Source organism: Jaculus jaculus, chromosome 15 (genome assembly GCF_020740685.1).
Source record: "Jaculus jaculus isolate mJacJac1 chromosome 15, mJacJac1.mat.Y.cur, whole genome shotgun sequence".
NCBI classification, from domain to species: Eukaryota; Metazoa; Chordata; class Mammalia; order Rodentia; family Dipodidae; genus Jaculus; species Jaculus jaculus.
In genome coordinates, this window is record NC_059116.1 from 12578737 (window position 1) to 12598170 (window position 19434).

The window sequence follows — 19434 nt, forward strand, 5'->3', positions numbered from 1 at the left end:
GTATAGGCTGCAAATGTAGCTCGATGGGAAAGTCTAGCATGGTATAAGATGCTGTGTTGTCTGTAGCAAAGGAAGAAGAAAGAATTGTATCCAGTGGTAATTACAATTCCACCAGGACAACCTATCTGTCTTATGACTGGTAATCCAAGGGGTTCTTCTGAAGGGTGTTTCCAGAATGAGGAAATCCTGAAGCTCCACCAACTCATTCTGAAATATTGATTTAGTTTTTATTTTTACTTTTTGTTTTTAGAGACAGAGACAAAGACACAGAGGGAGTGAGTGAGCATATGCAAGAGTGAATTGGCATGCCAGGGCCTTAGCCATTGCGCAGTAGATCTCCAGTCACTTTCACTATCTAATGGGCATATGCAACCTTGTGCTTGCCTCACCTTTGTGGGTCTGGCTTTGTGAGATCTGGAGAGTTAAACAGCGGTCCTTAGGCTTGGCAGGCAAGCGCCTTAACTACTAAGCCATCTCTGTAGCCCTGAAATATTGATTTTGAGAAACAAACTAATCAACAAGACAGTAAATATTTTGGCACGTCAAGCAGTGTCTAACTTTCCTTTTCCATAAAGGTATTGCTTTTGGAACACCTGTTTTGTTAAGAAGATAGATGATAATAATTGATTTAACTTCATATCAGAGGCCAGCTTTGCCATGCCTGCTCATACAAAACATTTTCATAGCTAATTTGTGAAAGAAACTTCTCACTGCTTACATGAACAAAAGTATAAATAAAGCTGAAGATGATTCTTATCTCATCCTGTCAATAAGTAATTTCATCCATGGATACACAAATTAATTGAAAAAAATCAGTTCACCCATCTCATTAAGAGATGCATTTCCAGTAAATGATTAGCTCATGTTCAATAGTTACTTTCCAAAATAGGTACTGGTGCCAGCATGTCCTTTTTATTTATTAGTTATGTACACAGTGTGCATATAGCCATGTTGGTACCATTGTTAGCCTCCTCACTATCCACCCTCCTCCGCAGGGACCCTCCTTGTTGGAGAATATGGGTCGTGCATTGTGGGGGTGGCCATCAGTTAGGGGGAAAAGGCAATGTCTCTGTGCAGTGTCCCAACTTGTGATGCTAACAACCTTTCCGACCCCTCTTCCACAAATTTCCCTGAGCCATGTTGGGTTCGTTTTAGGTCTACTTCAGAGATGAGGCCTTGGGAGCCTCTGTGTCTCTGGATCTCTGGTTTTGTAGGAGTTGAGTGCTCTCTGTGTCTATCTCCTTCACCCTTGTGCTGGTACCAGGTTCACCAAGAAAGCAGCACTGTTGCTCATTTCCCCAATTACTCTTGGTTTCAGCTGGAGCCCTGTTAAGGTGCAAAAGGCTGATTCTCTTGTCAGGATTGGTGTCCGCAATATGTGGCCTTAATGATTATTAAGATTGCTTGATCCAAATAAATACTAAAATTTAGATAATTTATGTTAAATTCCATGTTTATTAGTTATACATTGTATTCCATATTATAAATAAAATAATTTCAAGTGTATAAATATTGCAAAGTGAAACAAATTTTCAAGAAACAAACAAAAGTCAGATTTTGAAATAAGGTACAAATTTCTTTTTCAAGGTAAATGAATTATTTTGAGACACACTTTAAAAGTATCAAGGACACACAGCAAGAAGAGGGTGAGATGTTTTAAAGACCACTGAGTTAAGTTTACACTTTGACCAAAAGGCAGTAATGGGATTTTTAATTATCAAAGCTGTCTTTTCTACAACTTTTTACGGTGGAAATTTGTAAAACATTTTGAGGCCATGATCTGTAAGACACATATTGCTCCTTTGTAGTGTCTTTGTGAATCTTGAGATTATTTATATTATTTGGAACCCTATCCTTTCTGGTGGGTTCCCTTGCATCTAACCATTACTGGGAATATTTTCTTCTTAGATTTCTCTTCTTTAATAAGAATTGAGATGAATAGCAGAAAATGATCAATTGATAAAACTGTCATTCTATCATGTAGATTTACTATACCCAGTACATATCCCCCCAAAAAGCTGAATTAAAAATGTGTGGTGACTATGACAGTGTTGGTAATGGGTTGATCAGGGGCAATTTAATTACAATTTCAAAAAGCGACTCAACTTCAATGCTACGAAGATAGTGGGTGTCAAAGGAGTTTCTTCTGTTTTAGAAAGAAGTGGCATTATACTTGTTCAAAGAATTTCTGTATCAGGCTTTTATGTGATGAAAGGATTTCTTGCTTCCTTTCTTCTCATCTTTATTTTGTAGATTCCCACTTTCTGTCTGCTCTGGTTGGTTCCTATCCTCCATTGGTGACCCAACTCCCTGTTATGTTGTGAGCTTGTTGAGGGAGGCAAGCAGTGTGGAGAGGCAGGAGGTGGAGCAAATGTAGTGCTCTAATTAGTTGAGTCTGTGAAGATATTGGTTTGTGGGCTACATGAAAAATAAGAACCAGCTACCATACTGTGCAGGTAAATGCGTGTTTGTATTTGTATGTGTGTGCATATGTATTTGTGGGGGTGCATGCGTGTGCATGTACACGGAGAAGGGCATAGATCAACACTGAGCATTTTTCTCTACCATTTTCTTTTAGCTAGGGTGTCTCTCACTGAACCCAGAGCTGATCAGTTCAGCTAGATTAGCTATCCTACAACTGCCAGCAATCCTCCTGCCTCCACTTCTGAAGTGTCGACATCAAGTACTTGAAATTATCCCGCATAGCATTTTGGAAGGGTGCTGGGGGTCAGAGCGCAGTCCTCCACACTTGTGCAGCTAGTGATTTACTCATCTATCACTCTCCCTACCTCTGAATGGAGAATTTTTACTTTATTTAGTTTAGAGAGAGAGAGAGAGAGAATGGGCATGCCAGAGACTTTTGGCCACCTTGAATGACCTGCAGATGTGGGCGCCCCCTTGTGGCACACGTGTGGCGTTGAGTTCTTGCGTCACTGTGCATCTTGGGACCAGCGAGAGTGAGAGGGGACAGGGGAGGGAAATAGTAAGAGTGTGGATATGAGCAAGATGCAACGCCATATCTGTGAAAATGCAATAATGAAGCCCGTTGTTTTCTATGCTAGCTAAAACAATAACTTTATAATAAAAATTGAAAAACAAACAGAAGGAAGCGGCTGAAGCCATAGATGAAAATAAACAGGATGATACTGAGTTGGGTAACCAGTTCAAAAACAGAGCCTGAAGGAATGGCACCAGGCAGAACAAGAAAGGAAAGGGGATTTACACAGAGATCTGAGGAGAAAGGAAGCAAGAAAGCCTTTCTTCACTTAAGCATAAGACATAGAGTTTTCAAACAAGCACATTGTGAAAAATGTATCACATTCTATCAAACAAGTCCTGTGTGCACTGGGAATTCTGATCAGTCCATAAGGCACTGGGAAGACGGAGAGAACTCCTGCATGCTATTGATAGAAGACCCAAAGAGCGGTGTGGAGGCTCCAAGGCTGGAGTTCCAGGATAGTGTCTCCCCTTCATTCTCACACTCCTGACCAAATGAAAAGTATTGAAGGGGCTGGAGAGATGGCTCAGCAGTTAAGGTTTTTGCCTGTGATGCCTAAGGGCCTGGGTTTGATTCCCCAATACCTACATAAGCCAGATGCACAAGGTGGTGTATGTATCTAAGGTTTATTTGCCGTGGCTAGAGGCCCTGGCATGCTCATTCATTCTCTCTCTCTCTCTCTCTCTCTCTCTCTCTCTCTCTCTCTCTCTCTTTCTCTCTGTCTATGAAATAAATAAATAAATAAGGTAAATTCAGTGTACGAGACAGATTGAAGTATGGTGAATAGTTAATAAACTCGCATGAATATTTCACACATTATTTCACACAGAAAAGAACTTTTGTTGCCTGCATTAATTACTTGATATTTTCAGATCATCTTGACAGATGAAATGAGAAGCATATTAAAATAAAAAGATGTAGAAAGTTATATTTTATGCCCCTTGAAAATGAAGTTTCCTTTTCTTCTATATTTGAGTAATTGTGAAATATTTTTATTTACATGCTATTCATTATTTTTAGACAGTGTCTTCAGTTCTTTTTTTATTGTCAAATTATGGCAGGTATTTCAGAAGTGAGAGATATGGTCAGGTGCCTGATTCAATTTCAAAAGTGCTACAATGTAAAAATGAGGGAATTTTTTCCATGTCTATGTGATGTGTGGTATGTGTATATGGGGTTGTGCATGTGCAGTTGCTTGTGTGTGAAGGCCAGAGATTGACTTTTTTTTTTTAATTGCTCTCCATGTTATGACTTGAGCCAGGGTATCTTACTGAACTTGGAACTCTCCAATTTGGCCAGAGTAGCTGGCCAGCAAGCCCCAGGGATCCACCTGTCTCTGCACCCCCCAGTGCTGGTATTCCAGGTACAAGATACTATTTCCAGATATTTTAAATTTTTATTTCTTTATTTGAAAGTGACAAAGAGGCAGAGAGAGAGAGAGAGAGAGAGAGAGAGAGAGAGAGAGAGAGAGGGAGAGAGAGAGAGGGAGAGAGAGAATCAGTGCGCCAGGGCCCCCAGCCACTGCAAACGAACTCCAGAAGCACCTGACTAACGTGGGTCCTTAGGAAACGAGCCTTGATCCTGGGTCCTTAGGCTTCACAGGCAGGCGCTTAACTTCTAAGCCATCTCTCCAGCCCATATTCCCAGATCTTATTTGGGGTTAGGGATCCATTGTCAGGTCATCATGCTAATGCATAATGCATTTTACCAACTCTGGCAGTCCCCCCAAAGAAAAATGTTTAAAGAGTAATATTAGGGTTCTGATGCAATCCTGGAAACAGCCTTATAAGGGACTTTTTCAGATAAGTATTCAACAATAAACTAAAATTAACTAAAACTTGGAAAATGCTTTCTAATGTGGACTCATTAATCACTTTTTATGCACCTCCTTCTTCTTTCAATTTCACTTCAAATAATACATCATTTGTGGGTGGCACCCATAATCCTGGTAAATTAATCTTTGTTTACCTCTACAAGTTTATTGCTTTCAACTTTTCAGCTGCTAGGTAGATTTTCTTACAACTACATTAATTTAGCCCTAAATTTCATGAGGAAAGTGGAAAAATTAAAGTTGATTGAAAAGACATTTTAAAATAGTCCAACTAATTTACCTTTGAAAGGGGAAAGTAATCAAATTTCTCTGTTATTTTTTTAAATAGCAGTAGCAGTAAAAATATTTTATTTATTACTTTTAGATAGTTTGCTCCAGGGTGCCTGAAGTGTACAGGAAATAGTGAAGAGGTCAAGGTGAAAACAGTAAAGGCCAGGGGCAGGGCATTGGGTCCAAGAGGGTATAGGACCAAGAGGACAAGGGTTTGTGGGAGGATACAAGGGTTTGTGGGAGGAAGCAAGGATTTGTGGGAGGAAGCAAGGATTTGTGGGAAGATAGAAGGGTTTTTGTGGGCTGGTAAGCTGCCAAAGGCCTCTGAACAGAATTCCATGATCTGAAATAACTACCGAAAACTTTTCTTTTTGTGCAGAAACTTTAGATTTTAATTTCATACAGCTGAGTCTTGAGACCATTTTCTTTACTTTGAAAGGGCAAAGAAAACTTTCCCCTACACTTATAACTTCTAGCATATTCTCTGTGTTTTCCTCTAGTATTTTGGAGATTTGCGGCTTTATTTAAAGAAAAGCCTTTGGTACATTTTGAATTGATCTGAACCATCAGGAGTGCAAACTGCATGCCTATACATGCCTATATAATGAGACAATATTTTTGTTTGGCCAGTTATTCATAAGAATGTATCTAGAATTTATAAAGACCTGAGAAAACTAGTCATCAAAAAAATTAAAAAAATAAAAAATTCCCTACCTGTCAATCAGTACACAGGCTAGTTCTCTGAAGAAACACAAATGGCTAACAGATCTTTAAAAGAATGTTCAATATGCTTAGCCATCAGTCAAAAGCCAATTAAACCCACTTTGAGAGTTCATTTCACACTAGTGAAAATGACTATCATTGAGACAACGACGGAAGCAAATGCTGGTGAGGTTGTGGGAAGTGCGGAGCCCTGATTCACAGGCGCAGTGGTACTGGTACAGCCACTGTGGAAATCAGTGTGGAGGTTTCTTTAAAAAAATGATTGAACTACCACGTGACCCATCCGTACCAATCGAGGGCATATGAGTAAAGGTCATTATGTCCTACCACAGAGATACTTGCTCATCTATGTGCATGTTCTCTGTTCATGGTAGCTAGGAAATGGGCAGAACGTAGGTATCTCTCATCCAATGGATAAAGAAAATATGGTACATTGTACAAAACAGAACTTTTCTCAGGTAGCAAGAAAAATGAAGCTTATGAAATTGGTAGGAAAATGGTTGAAATTAGGAAAGAATGTAGTGAGTGAAGTAATTCATGTCAGGAAGGACAAAAATAACATTTTTTTCTCTCACTTGTAATGTTTAGTGTTTGTATTTATGTAAATGAGGTATGCAAAAATGAATACAGCCCATGAATCAAGATAGAGCACAAGCCTAGCAGAACTGGTGGGGTTGGGAAAGGCTGTGGGGAACATGTACTCTGACAATGGAGAGAAAATCGTGGTGGGGGCGGGCGCAAGGAAAGAGGAGTTGAGGAAAAGAGTATGAAGTTGAAAATTAAACAAGCATTTGCTTAAAACCAAATAGTGAAACCTAAATTTTTAGATGCTAAGAAAATAATAAAAACCATTAAAAAACTTTCTTTAGTTACTGTCATGGGAAAGGGCGTATGGGGTGACATATAGATACGGAAAGGCAGGAAGCTGCTAAGGTAATTCACCTGAGGGATTGAGGATGGTGAAATTGGATTAAGGAAGAAGTTCTGGTTTTGACTTTAGAAGGTGACAATGTGTGATGTCTAAAGCCTCGAGGAATAGGAAATATGACACTAGGTTCCAAAATCGGGAGTGAAATAAATGCTCGCTATGGCCAGCATTTGGACTGTGTCAGCCTTGTGAATAATTTCACAATGGCCCAAGCACATGTGAGCAGTCCAACAGAGTAAATAACTAAAGAACACCAGAGCAAGAAATAAAATGTGGGACACCCCAACAATAGATTCCATTTTTCAGCCCTCCTAATAAATTTTAAAGACACATTTAAAACATTAAATATTTTAGGAAATATTCATCACATTTTAAAATTTGTTGTCGACCTTTTTTTATTATTAGCATGTATTATTCATATTTTGAAATTTTATAAGCTTATAGTGACAAAATATACTCTCGTTCTTTACCATGTTTTCTCATGTAGTCTCAGGGTGGCCTTGAATTCTCAGTGATCCTTCTACCTCTGTGTCCCAAGAGCTGGGATTAAAGTCTTGCACCACCACACCCGGCTATTTGGGTAATATTTTGATAATGGGAACAGCAATGTCATGTACCTGACAATTCTTCATGAGATTTTCTTTTTGGGGGGGGTCAGGTGGATGAAAAAAAGCAGAGGACAGAATGATTATTTCATGTTGCATTAACCATGATAAAATATTCTCAAGGTGTTTTCTTAAATCGCACTCACTATATTTAGTCCTGAAGACAGTGTCCTATATCCTGCACTAGAACCTGGTGCTTTAATGTTGTGTGAAGGACAGGGCACCATGTCAGAGACCGGCCTTCAGACAGGGATACAATTGGCTTCAAAAATCATACAGTAAGCCAGGTGTGGTGGCGCACACCTTTAATCCCAGCACTCAGGAGGCAGAGGTAGGAGGATCGCCGTGAGTTTGAGGCCACCCTGAGACTACATAGTGAATTCCAGGCCAGCCTGGACTAGAGTGAGATCCTACCTTGAAAAACCAAAATAGATAGAAAGATAGATAGATAGATAGATAGATAGATAGATAGATAGATAGATAATCACACAGTGAGGTACATGTCTACAATGCTATGGGAGCAGCATAGCAGATGGTCGTGGCTCTCAGGAGGGTGACCTAGGCAGAAATGTAGGTGATCTGCTGCACATCTTATTTACTGACATGGTTAAATGGTATCATGTTTATTTTACCACTAGAGTGCTAGTCTTTAGAAGTCCACTGTTGTATAATTTAATTTTTTTGAGATACTGTAGGTGTTGATAAGAGTTGATTTGAAACTTTTGTATCTCAACATTTCTCATTGATATTTCTCATGCCAGCAGTTTTAGATTGCTGAGAATACCATGAGATCAGACATAGTTAAATGATTTTTAAAACACTGTATTGACAATTACAAGCAGGCAATTTCAGAAATCTGTTAGTGATATGGATTTACACATCCTGGGCTCCTATTGATAAAAGCCAAGGAACCAGAATATGTAAAGCATATTTGATCTGAATCAATCTTTAGAGATAAATAACAGCTATGAAAGGGAAAAATCCCACTGTTACAGATGGGAGATGCTGGCTGGTCACTGAGACAAATCCAAGTCAAAGCACTACAGTTCCTCAAGACGAAAACCATCTCTTATACTACATTTATGGAAATCTGATAAACATAAAGCTGGATGACTGATGAAAGGCTGGGATCATTTATCTGGGAAATGTCAGCTGCCATGAGTAACATATTTCTTTTTAAAAGTTTTGATCATACTGGTTAGAATAATGTGTTTAAAATAGCTTTACTCAGAGTGTAAGGAGGAATTTGTGCTGATTAGCCAGGTCTGTGGAAAATCTGTCTAGCTATGTTGAATTGTCATCTGAGATTAATTTGCTGTGTCAGGAAGTTCCTCCCTGTTTTCTGTTGGATAGAGCATAGTCCAGTGATGGTTGTGATACAGGCATGGTGATACAGGATGGTTGTGACTTAAATGCTAAATTCCTAGGGTCAGGCCACATCTCTTACAAAATCCTTCACACTTTAGTGGTAACCTCAAGACACCCAGACACTGACCTCAGGCCTTCATTGTAATTTCCTTCCAGTCTTTTCATCTTTTGGACACACATAGATAGCATGTTTCCTCTTTCTCTCTCTGTCTTTCTCTCTCTTTCTCACACACACGCATACACTTGCAATGTCTAGACCTTTCTTCAATAAATGCTGAAAACTTCTTCTGTGATGCTTTCTGCCTCCATGGGTTCACACAGTAGAACTTAATGTTCACCAATGTATCGTTCACACATTGATATAGATATTGCCCACAATTGTTCTGGATGTATCAAGTTCACACTTTCTTCACTAAAACTGCTTGAGTGTAGTTACGTATAACAAATATTTCAATCCACAACAAAATTTCTGCTTTATATTGGCATAATTAAGAACTTTGTACTATTATTCCTGTTGACTTGAGGTAATTAAATACATGTGTACTATTGCTGTGTAGTATTTTCCCCAGGAAACATATTCTAGATGAACAAAGACATTCTATTAACATATGCCTTAAATGGATGATATTTCTAATTTTCCACTCCAAATCCTAGGTTGATAAGAATATGACATAACATTAAATATAAGGTTCTCAGCTTTGTTCTACAATAGTGTTTGGATTACGCAAGTTCAAGATTCCTTCCCCCCAAATATTTTAAGTTTTAGATTTCAGACTTTTAGAGTGTCTTAAGGAAGAGATCTTCATGTATGTGAAAATGACACGAAAATCATTTATAATTCATATGTACATAATACACATTGAATAAAGGTTGGCATGCATGGTATGAGTGGTGCGGTATGCATTTATGGCATATGCACATGTGTGTGAAGATCTGCACATGTCTGATGCCCGGATGTGTAAAGGTAAGAACAGAACACTGAGAACCCTTCCATCGCTCCTCTGTACACTCCTTGAGGCATGGCCTTTCACTGAACCATGCATGAGCTGCTGGCTTCAGTCAGACTGGCCTTTACAGTCAGCCTCACGCTGCTGGTATGAACTTCCAAACCAGGTGCAGTTTATGGAAGGAAGGGATTTTTTGAAGCTTACAGATTGAGGGGAAGTTCCATAATGGCAGAGAAGCTGACTCCCCCCCACCCCCCCGCCGACTTTTAGAAGCCCTTGTAGAGAAAGAAAAGCCACCACCACCAGAGCACAGTCCAGAAACTCCGGGCAGAGCTCAAGCACCCTGCATATCTTCAGACTGGCATTCAGATCACACACGTTAGGGCTGGACCATAGGATCTGCCCACAGTGACACCAAGTTACACACTTGAATAAAACTCCTATACCTAATGGGGGACAATCCATTCAAACTACTTCACTGGCTGACAAGAGCCCTAGCAATTCTCTTGTCTCTGCCTGCATATCTCTGTCGGAATACAGGCATGTGTGGCTTTGCTTAGCACTTTATGCCAGAGCTGGGTTCAAACTCAGGACAAATAAGACACATTAAGACCCTTATGCATTTATGCGTTTACAGCAAGTGCTCTGTATGTCAGACTTACCTCAGACTCATTGTTTTCCCAAGATAACCTTCCAATTGTCTTTCACTTCCTGAGTGCTGAGATTACAAGCATGTGCCACCATGCTCAGTTTACTCAGTATAGGGGATCAAACAGAGCTTTGTCCATGTCAGAAGCAATTTCAACTGGGTCATATCGCCAGCCTATCTATATATTTAATATTTTTGCCTGAAACAAACTTTAATGGTGTATAATTTTCTCCTTATACTATTATGCTGCCCTTATAAAGTTTCAGATTTTGATCATTTCAGATTAATATTTTTACATTTTGAATTTTTAATGTAAAATAGGTGATTAGTAAATGCCAAATGTGTTGCATAAATGACAGAAAATGAATGAAGCATATATCAAACAAGTAAGGATGTCATTTCAACCATTATGAGGATAAAAACAATAAAATCAAAATCATTTTGACAGAATAGTTGTTTATATTCATTTGAGCAAGATTCATATATGTCTTATATTTGAGAACATTCAATATTTTCAAGACATATTGGTTAGCCAGGAATGGTAGGGTGTGCCTATAATCCCACAGTGGGAGACAAAGGCATGAGGATCAGTTCAATGCCAGCCTTGACTACATAGTGAGTTCAAGACCATCCTCAGCTATGTGAAGTACTGTCTCAAAACAAACAAGTGAATGGCTGAATTAATGGATAGATGACAAAAAAGGAACCATTTTCCATCACTATGATGCATGTTCAAATGTCTCCCTCTCAAATTTGTCTTTTGGAAGTCTGATTTCTGATGTGATAAGATTAGGAAGTAGAGTCTGGGAAGTGACGAGGGAGTGCGGGCGGAGCCCATCTTAGTAGGATTAGAGTCCTCATGGAGCTAGATCGGAGCATCTACTGTCTGAGAACCCAGGCGGAGGAGGCGTGATTTAAGAAACACAAGCTTGGTTCTCACTGGGTAGCACATTTGCTGACATCTTGTTCTGGGACTTCTTAGCCTCTGTAACTGTGGGAAGTTGTTACTTCTTGCCCATAATCCGTTCAATACGTGACACTCTTTCTTCAATAGTCTCTCCATCCTGAGGCAGTCACTCATGCAGATTGTGAGTATAATGTTTTAGGGGGCAAGAATATATGATGAATGTTTGATCAAATAAGTCATGAATATATGCCTTATTTTCATATAATTACTCTTTCCTCAAGGAATTGAGGGAATGCAGATCTTTGGAACTTCCACTGGACTGGTACTTTCTTAATTGGAGTAAGAGGTTTCTATTAAATACAATAAGAAAGTGTCCTGTATTTTAGATATTTAAGCATGGAAGATGTTAATAAGTAGTAATTAAATAACTTCTATACATTTATAATTAGTGAAACATTCCTTAACTTATTTTTCATCCTTGTAGTCACAGATTCTCTATTGGAAAAAGTAGTTTTAAGTAATTCACCCTACTGTTTTGTCTCTTCAAATTAAAAAAAAAAAAAAAGTGTTCTAGAATTGGTCTTTATAGACTGAGGCATTTTTTCTGTCAATTTACCAATGTTACATGTACATTGGAAAAAAGAAAACTCTCATTCATTCATATTTGATTTTTTGATTTTTAAAAAATTTTTTTTGTTCATTATTTATTTATTTATTTATTTGAGAGCTACAGACACAGAGAGAAAGACAGATAGAGGGAGAGAGAGAGAATGGGCACTCCAGGGATTCCAGCCACTGCAAACGAACTCCAGATGTGTGTGCCCCCTTGTGCATCTGGCTAACGTGGGACCTGGGGAACCGAGCCTTGAACCGGGGTCCTTAGGCTTCACAGGCAAGCGCTTAACCACTAAGCCATCTCTCCAGCCCTGATTTTCTGATTTTAAGCTTTCTGGAAATCACTGCAATACTAATTGCTTTACAAAAAAAAAAAAATGAATCAGATGGTTCCTAAAGGCAATTATTATTTTAATATATGCCAACTAGTTGTAGAAGCGTGTCATTGAAGGTGAGCAGGAATACATAGAAAAAAAATGAAGAACAAATTAGAAAACCCTTTTTAATAGAAACATGTTTGCTTTAGCGACTTAAATACTGACAAGTAATGAGAGGGTTATCTCCATGAAATGCCTTTATTTTATTTCATATTGACTTATGTAATTACTTAAGGCCAATATTTGTGAACTAATAGACTCTGTCTTTTAATTAGCTAATACATTAGATTTCATTTACCACAGTGGGCAGTATTATCAAGTAGTATGATGGTTAATTTTACTTGCCATCTTGGCTGGGATGTAGAGCACTCAGGCATTCTAGTTCTCATTATCCTGGGTGTGTCTCTAAGAGTGGTGCTGGGCAATAAGCATCTGAATTGGTGAGGTAAGTAGAAGAGATAACCATCACTGAGCAAGGGAACCTCATGAACCAGGTGAACATCTGAATAGAACAGAAAGGTTAAGAAATGGGCTGTAGACAGAATGCAAATCTCCTTTAGCCTTGAGACTTGTATTGAACAAAAGTTATGATTTAGTCCTGAGCTTGCCGGCTGAAAAGATAGATTTTACCCTCTGTAAGTACATCCCTTAATTTTTCTCCAGCTCTTCTTCATCCATTTCTCTATCTTTTCCTTCCTCTATCAGCACATACAATCCTGCACGTTCTATTTCTCTTGAGATCCCTGAAGAATTCACAATTATGTTTCCATATATTATAAATAATATAAATGAAATACAGTAGCATATTGTATATGTATATATATTTATAATAATCATATATATGTTTAGATAATGTAGCTAAACCAAAAAATAACATGCCCAAGGATAAATATAAAAAATAGATTTAAGCCTCCCTATCTTGAGCACTATGTTTTCCATCATCAAAAAATTGAAAATTTAAGTATCCATTTTAAAAATTTTCTTATTTATTTAAAGAGAGAGAGAAAAATGGGCATTCCAAGTTCTCTAGCTGCTGCAAACAAACTCCAGATGCATGTGCCACCTTGTGCATCTGGCTTTATGTAGTTACTGGAGAATCAAACCAGGATCCTTTGTCTTTGCAGGCAAGCATCTTAATTTCTGAGCCATCTCTCCAGCCCCATCTTCCTATTTTGAATTTAACTTTTCTGTTTTTACATTTTGGGTAACATTAATTTTGTTTGCTAGACTACTAGGCAAAACTAAACAAAACAAGATAATGTAGATATAGTTTACTAAGGACGCCAAGACTCAGGACCTTGAGCCTCTCCCATGGGAATACTTGGTCTCATTGATAAAATAATTAAAGATTGATTTTGAATGGAATTTGAAAACAACTGATTTCACTCAGATAGAAAGCATCTGTAGAGAGGAGGGAGATGGAAATGGGACATAAAAAAGAGTACAAGGAGCCGGGCAAGGTGAGGCATACCTTCTATCCCAGTACTCCTGAGGCAGAGGTACCTCGAAAAACTTTAAAAGAAAAAAAAAGAGGATTGCTTTGAAAAACTTTCTTTGGACATGTGGTGGCCACTTCATTCATGACCTCACAGCAACTGTCATTACTTCACAAGACTTGCATTATATTAGGTCTGTGAAAACATTGTAATGGATGGTGGTGATGGGGGAAAAATGACATCAAAATTGAAGAATTTGTTAGAATGAAGAAGGTGGTTCAGTGGAAAAGGGTGAAGGGAGATAGAATTGGAGGCCAAATGGAGGTAATGGGAGAGGGATGTGATCAAAATGCATTGTGTACATGGAGAAAAATTGTCAATAAAGGAGACAGTTTGAAAGACAAAAGGCACATCACAGAAAAAAAAAAAGTCCCTGATTTGTGCTAGTTTTGTTAAAATGGTACTTTATTGACCTACTTTCAGTGTGACATGGGCTTTGCATGTGAAGACAGTGCCTTGCTCTTTTTGTGCCAACTGAGGAGGATATATTTAACTTTAGTATTATTACATTAATATTTAAATTTAACACTATTTAAAATTAATACAATTTGGTTTAACCTTGTAATCAGTGCAGCATTGCTTTAGAGGGCCATTTCATTCTCTTTCTTCATGGCTAGCATCCACTGTCAATGATATGTCTTTAAATACAATGTGGATAGATAACGTTCTAAAATGTGACTATAAGAATATAATTTTCTAAACTGTTTTATTATTTTTTGTTGGTGTTCTCTCTCTCTCTCTCTGTGTGTGTGTGTGTGTGTGTGTGGTATGTGCACATGTGTGTGCCCTGTGGCAGCCTACACACTTGCCTGAAGTAAGGGGGAAATAGCCTGTGGTGGCCAGAACAAACTTCAGGTGTCTGGCTCCATTACTCTTCTACCCATTCTTATTTTAAGCTTGAGTCTCTTACTAATAACAGATTTTTTTTTTTTTTTTTTTTTTTTTTTTTGTGAGTCAGGACAATTCCCCAGTCCTTGCTCTCCTATGTGGGATTGGGGTTATAGGTCTACGTTGCATGCTCAGATGTTTATGTGGGTTCTGGATATTAGAACTTGTGCAGTTTCAGGTCCCTTCAGCACCTCATACTTGAATAGGAATGCCCTTAACTCCTGAGCAATTTTGTGAGCCCTCAAATTTTTTTTATTTTAATAGCAATAAACAACAGTTTTATTGTTTATTTATTTATTTTTGTTTTTTTAGGGTCTCGATCTAGCCCAGGCTGGTCAGGAATTCACTACATAGTCTCAGGCTGGTTTTGAACTCATGGTGATCCCCTTACCTCTACCTCACAAGTGTTGGGATTGAAGGCATGAGCCACCACACCTGGCTATTTATTTTTTACAAGACAAGTGTTCATGACATTTTCTGAAGGGGTTATATCATTACAATGTCAGATTTTTTTTTTTAAATATTGATTTTGTTATAAAAAGACTGCACACATAAACCCCCAACTTCCCCACCAAAATTCTTCTGAGGGTCTTCAGTTGGCTTATTGGTATTTATTGTGGGGATCAAGAGGCCTCATTAAGTCTCTGCAGACATGGGGAAACATGGTGTCTAAGATTGGGAACAGTTTTAATAAAAGGGGATAAGTCTAGTCATTACAAAGACATATAAGTGTATATCCATTCTTGGTGACAGAGCAGTGGAAGTTCCCTCTGAAGCTTATTTAATTCCTGTTCTAGGGAATATGGCTTGGTCCTCAGAACCAGATATGAGATCCTTTCCACTGAGCAGGTCTCATGGCCAATCCCTGAGCATCAGCTGAGTGCCACTATTGCACAAGTGTGTACTTTTTGCTCGGCTGGTTGATTTTGTAACAGCCAGGGTCTTCTGCTTAATCACTCAGTCGGCAACTGTTGCTCTCCAGCTACTCTCAAAGCATTTTTCAGCGCTATGAGGGCTAGCGGGGCGGGAACTAAATTCCCTCTCAGCTCCAGTATAATCACTGGGTGGCCTGTGGTGTCTTCAGCAATAGGCTCATACCATTTTAGCTCTTGCAGGTACCCAATGTTTTGGATACATATATATATATGAGACAGACAGAGAGAGAGAGACTATGGAGACTATGGGCATACCAGGACCTCTAGCTACTGCAAACAAACTCCAGACACATGTGCCACCTTGTGCATCTAGCTTTATAGGGGTACTGGGGAATCGAACTTGTGTCCTTTGGCTATACAGATAAGTGCCTTAACCCCTAATCCATCTCTCTAGCCTGGAAAAAACTTAAAGTCATCAAATGTCCTAAACAGGAAATGTTGAATTGCATGCCAACAGTAGTCATTGAACACGCACTTTAGGAAATTTAGCTTAGAGCAATTTGAGTAAAAATGTAAATAAACAAGTAGTGAGAGACAGATCCTATGAATTCATGTTCTGTAGCACAGAAAAATACAATAGAATGTGAGAGGGATCAAAATACCCAGTGACGCTCTTCCGTGAATTTTGCCCTGTTTTTAGCAAGTTTGACATAAAATAGTTTTCTTTTCCTTTAAGCCTGTAGTGATGGCAGGACATGACCAAATCCACGGAGGAGTTATGACAGCATCCCGGTGCTGCTTTTTGCACATCAAGTCACGTATTCGAGGAGATTGAGGAGATTGAGTATTTTATGCTCTGACTGTTGATTTATTTCTACCCTCCAGAATGTTTTGTGGTAATGCTTGATATAAGTTGATTGATGGAATGACACATTTAATCCATTTTTCTGTTTATTTCCTTGATAAACCCAGAATATAACCATTATTTCAAGAATATATTTTTATTTTAGGGGATTTCTCTTTATCTAGGACATGAAACTACTTATTAGTCATGAAAACACAACAAAAGGCATTGCCATATTTACAAGAGAAGCCAAGAGGAAGATCAATTTTTTACATCTGCCCAAAATGAGTGCAGACAAAGAGCACTGGGTGAAGGGACGTGGAGGAAGCTTTTCACACATAGAAACTTCTCTTTATTTCCCACAGGTGGCCCGCAAGGATGCACAACACACAATGAAGAAAAGCCAGAAGATTAGTGTCTTGGGAAACTAATGCAAGGTTTCTCAACTGAAGAAAAGCTTGTGCAACTAAGGTGTTGGAGTGTTCAAACCGAATATGTGGTCTTTGATAAAGTGATGATGTAATATCATATAAGGACAAACATCAATTCCAAAAGGAATATATATATATATACATATATATTTATATATATCTCAAAGTTAATACCTTGAGCTGGATGTGGTGGTTCACACCTTTAATCCCAGCACTCAGGAGGCAGAAATAGGAGGATCACTGTGAGTTTGAGGCTACCCAGTGACTACATAGTTAATTCCAGGTCAGCTTGGGTTAGAGTAAAACCCTACCATAAAAAATACTAATACATTAAGAAAAACATGTTTCTAGAAAATACAAATATGATATAGTACCTGTAACATGGGAAAAGATGGTGTGAGTTAGTCACTGACATGCATTATACTTATAGGACACAAGGATGAGGCCCATCCTCTGTAGGAACACTATCCTTCTAGCGGAAAGTATTTAGTGACATTAGCAGGTTCATCTCATCAGCCCATTGACTGGCCATCTCCTACTCCCTGTGTCCTGAAATTCTAATCACCTTAATTCACTCTTAAGTATAAACTGGTATCTAAGTTTGAAAGTTGAAGAAAGGTTTTAATATGGACAAAGAAAATTTTAGCTAAGCAACAGAATTAACACATTTTTAGTGGGAAATAACAATACTAATAGTATATAAAGACAAGGAAATTCACACACACTGTGGAAGGGAAGGAATATGTATTGTTGCATCCACTTGGAAAGAAAGCAAAACTTGAGCTATCCAAGGACCCTCTGTGTTTGTGCACACACATGTACAGACACACACATGCAAAAGAAATGAAACTAAGATGTAAATATATATGTGCAACTGTGATTATTATAGATCTATACACAATAGCTAAGATATGGAAAGAACTTAAGTGTATATCAATGAATGCATGGATTAATAAACTATTGGACATATATAAAATGTTACTCAGTCCTAAATAGAACAAAATCTTACTTATTCCCAAAATGGATGAAAATGGAAAAAAAAAAATTATACTACATAAAATAAACTAGAGGAACAAAAACACTGAATGATCTCATTCATGTATGAAATCTCAAAGTGATCAAATGTGTGTTTGCTAAGGGTTAGGGATGGAGGATGAAATGAGAAAGTTTAAGTTATAAGATTTATTAGTATATAAGTAGGTATGTAAGATAAGCAAGTTTACTAATCTAATGTACAATATAGGTACTGTGGTTAAATGTTCTTGTTTATTAGAGAGTGAGAGAGAGAGAGAGAGAGAGAGAGAGGGAGAGAGAGAGAGAGAGAAAGAAAGAGAAATATTTGGTGCTCCAGGTCCTCCAGCCACTGCAATCAAACTCCAGACACATGTACCACCTTGTGTGTCTGGCTTATGTGGGATCTGAGGAAGTTGAAAATGGGTCCTTAGGCTTCATAGGAAACTGCCTTAACTGCTGCTAAGCTATCTCCAGTCATAAAATGTTCCTTTTACAGTGATATCCTATGACACACACACACACACACACACACACACACACACACATATATATGTAAAATATATGTATATATACACACATGTATATTCTATGATATTATATATATATGTATATATATCCTATGACACCATGTTACATAACTGAAGTACATGTACTAAGATATATTGGTTTGAAACCAACAATATTGTTAGTAGAAGAAAATGAATATATATATATATATATATATATGTATATATATGAATATATATATATATATTCATATATATATGTATATATATATGTATATATATATATATATATATATATATATATATATATACACATTTATGGTTTTTCGAGGTAGGGTCTCACTCTAGCCCAGGCTGTCCTGGAATTCACTTTGTGGTCACAGGGTGGCCTCGAACTCACAGCGATCCTCCTACCTGTGCCTCCTGAGTGCTGGGATTAAAGGCATGCACCATCATGCCCAGCGAAATCAATTTATATTTTATTTCTAAAAGGAAAATATAAATTGCAGCAAAAATCAACAATATATATTATGTAGTATCTTTGTACTTAGGAAATGAAAATATGTTAGAGTGGAGCAAAAGTAAATATCCAGGTTTATAATTTGACATTTAAATTAATCTTCCAGAAAAAAAATTCACAACATGGGAAACAAGGAACAAGCCACGATTCCTTATGAGTTTCATGTAGTCTTTTTATTTCGTTTGAGACAAGTTTGTGCTAAACCCACCATATGAGTCTGTACCTCTCACTTATCTCTGAATGACTGAAATTAGAAGCACATCCTATCACACTTGGCTTAAAAGAAATTTTCTTATATGGTAAGTCCAAATTGTAAGTTACTGAAAATAAAAGAAGAAACTTCAAAAGAAGAGAATTAGAAAAAAAATAAATTAAGGAATTTCTCCCACATGAGTCATGAGTGTTTAGTTCAAAATAGTCACCCATGGGCTCAGCATAATAATGCTAAAGAGCCAATTACTACCCATTCCGTGAAGTTTCAGAAGCATAGAATAGAGAAAGTAATAGAAAATAAATAGGCATGTATAGATCAGAAATAAGAATGCTATCAAACTTCTTGATGGATAATTCCAGACATTATTTTACAACAGTGTTGCTAGATTTACAAAGTTGCAAGAGAGTGATTTTCATTAAACTTTTGGG

General features: G+C 37.8%; 1 protein-coding gene across 1 annotated transcript in view; it reads left to right on the forward strand.

Annotated features, from left to right (window-relative positions):
- The window catches only part of Ccdc102b (coiled-coil domain containing 102B), an 83199-nt gene extending 65383 nt beyond the window's left edge, over positions 1-17816 (forward strand). Inside the window, exon 5 of the mRNA XM_045135098.1 lies at positions 16687-17816. Within this exon, the coding sequence (XP_044991033.1) occupies positions 16687-16736 (50 nt within the window). The 3' untranslated portion in view covers positions 16737-17816. The remainder of the gene's footprint in view (positions 1-16686) is intronic.
- Positions 17817-19434: the final 1618 nt, after the last annotated feature.